The 6,076-nt window shown below is 38.8% G+C and overlaps 1 protein-coding gene across 1 annotated transcript; it reads right to left on the bottom strand.

Annotated features, from left to right (window-relative positions):
* Positions 1 to 4,418: 4,418 nt before the first annotated feature.
* Positions 4,419 to 5,375, bottom strand: LOC102812897 (olfactory receptor 18-like). Its single transcript, XM_006877386.1, has one exon. It carries the CDS (start codon positions 5,373 to 5,375, stop codon positions 4,419 to 4,421), a length of 957 nt encoding a protein of 318 aa, XP_006877448.1.
* Positions 5,376 to 6,076: the final 701 nt, after the last annotated feature.

The raw sequence follows: 6,076 nt of genomic DNA, 5'->3' as shown, positions 1-6,076 counted from the left end.
ACCCTCTTCCACTCACTAGTAGACCACTGAGGTTGCCTGCAAGATAATTTATGATATTCCGATTTTAGACACTTAGCAAATACATTTATTCCCAATTAGAATTTAACCAGTCAGTTTTCAGTAAAGGGAAAACACCATTAAGAATATTTAATACATGAAATTGGGTAAATAGCTGTGCAAAAACTGAAAGAAAAGAAAGAGCAATGTGGAAATAAAGTAGTTTCAGAGGGAAACTACCATACCAAGTGCTAAGAAAACAATTATTACGAAAATGTCAAGTTTATTGAGTTATAGTGATGTTTACTGATCATTATTGGAAGAACCTGACATTAATGGTGAATCATTTAAACAGTGGTTTAAAGGTTTTCCCCTCTCTGGCCCCAAAACACAACCATCAAGTCAGTTTGGATGCAAATTGACCCTGCATGAGATTCCAAGAAGCAGCTGGTGGGTTTGAACTGCTGACCTTGTGATTTGCATTCCAGTGTTGATCCTATAGCCCCACACTTAGAGTCCTCATAAATGTATAAGTATGGATTTGGAGAAGAAAGATAATAGGCTATTAACAAGACAAAGAGAATTATTCAAATGAAATGGGCAAACATCTGTAGGGGTGAGAAAAAAAAAACATTCAGTATTTCTCAAGCTAAAAGAATTGAAGAAAAATTCAAGCCTTGCCTTAAATGTTCAAGGATTCAATGGGTCAATGGGCAAAATATTGAATGCTGTAAAAAGCATCAGAAGAAGATGGAAGGTTTACATAGAATGACTCTATCAAAAAATAATGGCTAATGTTCAACCATTTCCAGATATAGGATATGATCAGGAACCAGTGTTACTGAGGAAAAATTCCAAGCAGCACTGACGTTATTGTGGAAAAAATACATGTTTCTATGAGTTGATTTAATACAAATAGAATTTTTTTCAACAAACTGCTGCAACACTGGGACACTCATTCTATTACCAAGCAATTTGGAAGATATTTACGTGGACAACTGATTGGAAGCAATCAACATTTGTGCCCATTACAAAGAGAAGTGACCAAACAGAATGTGAAAACCATACAACAATATCATTAATATCACATGGAAGTAAAGTTTTTCCTGAAGATAATTTTTTAAATGGCTGCAATAGTTCATCAACTAGGAAATGGCAGAAACTTAAGCTGGATTCGGAAGAGGGCATGAAACAAAGGATAGCATTGCTGATGTCAGATGGATCTTAACAGAAAACAGAGAATACCAGAAAGATGTTTACTTGTGTTTATTGATTATACAAAGACTGTGTGAATCATGACAAACTATGAATAACATTACAAAGAATGGGTATTCTTGATCATGGTCACCAAAAATCTGCACATAGACTAAGAGGCAGAATTTGAACAGAATAAAGGAAGACTGAATTGTTTAAAACCAAACAAAGTGTTTGTTAAAAGGACGCATTATTTCACCATACTTATTCAGTCTGTATGCTGAACAAATAATTGGAGAAGCTGGATTAAATGAAAAAGAATATGGCATTAGGATTGGAGGAAGATTCATTAATATCCTGGCATATGTAGATGATACAACTTTGATTTTTTTAAATGAAGAGTACTTAAAATACTTCCTGATAAAAATCAATGACCACAGACTTCAGTATGGATTATATGTCGATGTAAAGAAAGCAAACATTACCACAACTGAATCAGTAAATAACACCATGATATATATGGAGTTCTGGTAGCGCAGTTGTTATGAATTGGGCTGCGAACCTCAAGGTCCACAGTTCGAAATTACCAGCTGTTCCGTGGGAGAAAGATGAGGCTTTCTACTCATGTAAAGATTTACGGCCTCGGAAATTCTGTTCAGGGTCGCTACGGGTCAGAACCGACTCGAGGGCACTTAACAACAACAACAATGTAGAGAAAAGATTGATGTTGTCAAAACTTTATTTTGCTTGGATCCATAATCAGTACTCATGGAAGAAGCAATCTGCAGCATATATGTTCAAATGCAAAAATATTAGTTTGAAGACTAAGGAGTGCCAGACACAAGTCATGGTATTTTCAATAACTGCATATGCACGTGAAAGTAGTAAAATGAATAAGGATGACCATAGAAGAATTGATGCATTAGTGTAATGGTGTTGGAGGAGACTATTGAAAGTACCATGGACTACCAAAAGAATGAACAAATCTGTGTTGAAAGAAGTACAACCAGACTGTTCCTTAGAATCCAGTATGGTGAAACTTTGTCTCTCACATTTCTGACATGTTATCATGAGGGATCAATCTCTGGAGAAGAATATTTTGCTTTGTAAAATGGAGGGTCAGATATAGAAGATCTCCAATGAGATGTATTGGTAAAGTGGCAGCAGCAAAGGGGTCAAGAGTAAAAACAATTGTAAAGATAGCACAGGACTAGACAGTGTTTCATTCTGTTATGAATATGGTAACTATTTTGGAATTGCCTTGACAGCCCCTAAGAACAACAAAATGTTCAATAACAAAGATGTCAGCTTGATGACTAAGGTGTGCATGACCCAAGCTATGGTATTTTGAAGAACGTCATATGCATGTGAAAGTTGGACAACAAATAAAGACTGAAGAAGAATTGCTGCATTTCAGTTGAGGTGTTGGTGGAGAATATTAAAAGCATGTATGGACCACCAATGAAGAGCCGAGATGTCAGCTTGAGGAATGAGGTGTGCCTGACCCAAGCCATGGTATTTTCAATAACCTCAAATGGATGTGAAAGTTGGACAGTGAATAAGGAAGATCGTAGAAGAATTGATGCCTTTGAGTCGTGGTTTTGGAGGAGAATACTGAAAGTGCCATGGACTGCCAAAAGAACCAATAGATCTGTTTTGGAAGAAGTGCAGCCAGAGTGCTCCTTGGAGGCCAAGATGGCTTAGCTTCGTCTCTCATACTTTGGACATATTGTCCAGAGGGAACAGTCGCTGTAGAAGGATGTCATGTTGGGTAAGGTGGAGGGTCAGAGAAAAAGAGGAAGACCCCCAACGAGATGGATTGGCCAGGTGGCATCATTGATGGACTCAAGTGTGGCAGCGGTGGTGAGGTTGGCCCAGGATTGGACATTGTTTTGTTCTGCTGTGCATGGGGTCTCTATGAGTCAGTTCCGACTCAGTGGCACCTGACAACAACAACAACATGGACCACCAAAAGAAGAAGCAAAACTGTGATAGCAGTATAGCCAAAATGCTCTTTAGAAGCCAATCTTGCCAGTTTGTCTCTTATACTTCAGATATTTTGTCAGAATGGGCCAGCCCCTGAGGAAGGATATCATGCTTGGAAAAATAGAGGGTCAGCGAAAACGAGGAAGACCCCTAATGATATGGATTGCCACCGTGGACGTAGCAATGAGCTCAAGTATAGCAGCACTTGTGATGTTGGTGCAGGACTGGGAAGAGTTTAGTTCAGTTGTGCAGAAGTCCACTATGATTTGATACCAACCTGACAGCACCTAACAACAACAACACCAACAACAACAAAATGTTAAACAATTTTCAGCAGAGATTCTGGACTGAGATGAATTAGTAAGAAATGTCTGGAAAGTTACTTCTAAAAATAATCCAAAAACAAGCCTTTGAATGATAGTACTCTGATAGTCAATCAATTATGGGGATGGTACAGAACTGGGGAGCGGTTTTGCTGCTGTGAATGAAGAAACCATGTTTAAGCAAGTCAGCTCAAGAGTAGTTATCAACATGCTTTGGAAGGTAAAGATACCATAAGAAATATCAACAGGTAAATTAGGAAAATCACTTGCTTGTTTTTAAAGCAATTTCTTTCACAATTTTCCCATTATGAGATATGATCACTAGAGACTTCAGCATCTGCTCAGGAGAAGTTCCAGTTCCAGGAAAAACTACGCTTCTTAAAAACATGAGTAATTCTATCCCAGGATGCATATTAAAAACACCTGTGGAGCTTTAAAACTCTAAATTTCAAGTTGCGTGTTTAAATCAAGATCTGTATGGTGGGATCAAGCAATAATATTTTACGTTTCTGAGATGATTCCAGTACGAAGCCAAGATTCATTCCAAATGACATGCATTTTTACACATAAACTTTGTATAAATTATATACCATGCTAAAGGAGTCTGCATAATAGAGACAATTTATCATACAGGATGAGGAATCCAAGGACCTAAAAACAGAACTGTGATTTTTCCAGCATACCTTGGTCATAGATGAGAAGCTACAGAAAACTATATAACTATAGTAGAAATTGATCTGGCAGATTTAGATATCCTAAAATATTTTAAGTATCACATTAAAGATGTGACAAACAAAGTAATGTTAAGGCATGGAAACTCAATGTTGAAACCTATGAAAGCTAAAAGAATTCTGAAACCAAAGAAAAAGATTTTAGGTTGTAGATGTTAGATTTTGCCACCTTTTTTCAACCCACAAATCAAAATATATGACACATTTGTTGAAAATATGCTCTTCTGCTGAGAAGCCTCCCCAATGCTCTCTTTATGTCCTTGTTCCTTAGGCTGTAGATGAGGGGGTTTAGCATGGGGGTGACCACAGTGTATATCACTGAGGCCACAGCTTCCTTCCTGGGAGAAGTTGAGACAGCTGAACTGAAATACACTCCAACACCTGTTCCAAAATACAAGCAAACAACTGACAGGTGAGAGCCACAGGTGGAAAAGGCTTTAAACTTCCCTCCTGAAGATGAGACTTTCAGAATGGAGGAAATAATTCTAATGTAAGAGAAAAGGATCCCTGAGACTGGAAGACCACCGAAGACAGCACCAACAAAATACATTAGTATGGTATTGATGGAATTGTCAGAACAGGCTAGTTTGAAGAGTTGTGGAGGGTCACAGAAGAAACTAGGGACTGTCACATCTGTACAGAAGGTAAGTTGTGCCACCATTGCCATGTGAAGCTGGGAGCCCAGAATGCTGATAATAAAAGATACCAAAAGTAGCAAGCCACAGAGTCGGGGGCTCATGATAACTGTGTAGTGAAGGGGGTGACAGATGGCCACAAGCCGGTCATAAGCCATCACAGTGAGCAACAGATTTTCCAGACATCCAAAGAGATAAATAAAGGACACTTGTGTCAGGCAGCCCACATAAGTGATAGATTTGTTCTGTGTCTGGATGTTCAGCAGCATCTTTGGGACGGTGGTGGAGATGAACCCAATGTCAGCCAAGGACAGGTTGGAGAGGAAGAAGTACATGGGTGTGTGGAGGATAGGGTCAGAACTGACAGTCAGGATCATGAGTAGGTTCTCAGCCACGGTGATTAGGTACATTAACAGGAACAGCCCAAAGAGTATTCCTTGCACTTCTGGATCTTCAGAAAAGCCCAGGAGTAGGAATTCTGAGACACCTGTTAGATTCTTTGGCTCCATGTGCCTGAGACAGCTTTTGGAAAAAAGAAAAAGGATCATTAAAAGGAAACAAGTGAAAGGGCACCCAACACTGTGTCTATTGTAATTCATAAGTAAAGAATGCAAATTGTCCCCACTACCTTCAGCAACAGAGTCCTGGTGTGGCACTGTAGGATAAAACATTGAAAGGAAGGCGATTTTGAATCACAAGGTCAGCAGTTAAAATCCACCAGACTCTCCTTGGAAATCCTGTACATGGTCGATATGTGTTGGAAACAACATAAAGGCACTTGGCAATAGCAACAACCTTCAGTAATATTTCTTTCTTGTAGCAAATCTAACCACTGTATTTCTCAGAATTCTTTCCTCATTTTTTCTGTGCTATACTTCTGTTTCTGTCCACTTTAAAGACACTGAACTAAAATATGTTAGAGTGCATTGGATATTTTAAGATGAAAAATCCATAAAAAATGCCTGGTGGCGCTACTTGGGAGACATCAACTGCTAATTTCAAGATCAGCAGTTCAAATCCACCATCCACTACAGCAGTCAAGAAACTAAATGATGTATTGCATTAAGCAAATCTGCTGCACAGGACCTCTTTAAAATGTTCAAGGAACCCTCTTCCAAGACTAAGACTCAACAGAAATACGCCCTCTGATTGGTGACCACACACATCACTGATAGGGGGAAGTGGGGTAAAAGCAGCAATGAAGTGGCAA

Source organism: Chrysochloris asiatica, unplaced genomic scaffold, assembly GCF_000296735.1.
Source record: "Chrysochloris asiatica unplaced genomic scaffold, ChrAsi1.0 scaffold00491, whole genome shotgun sequence".
NCBI classification, from domain to species: domain Eukaryota; kingdom Metazoa; phylum Chordata; class Mammalia; order Afrosoricida; family Chrysochloridae; genus Chrysochloris; species Chrysochloris asiatica.
The sequence above is the reverse complement of the archived record's forward strand: the minus strand, read 5'-3'. Positions and strand labels throughout refer to the sequence as shown.

Excerpts from the sequence above, each read along its gene's own strand:
- LOC102812897 (XM_006877386.1), bottom strand. The coding sequence starts at position 5,375 with ATGGAGCCAAAGAATCTAACAGGTGTCTCAGAATTCCTACTCCTGGGC.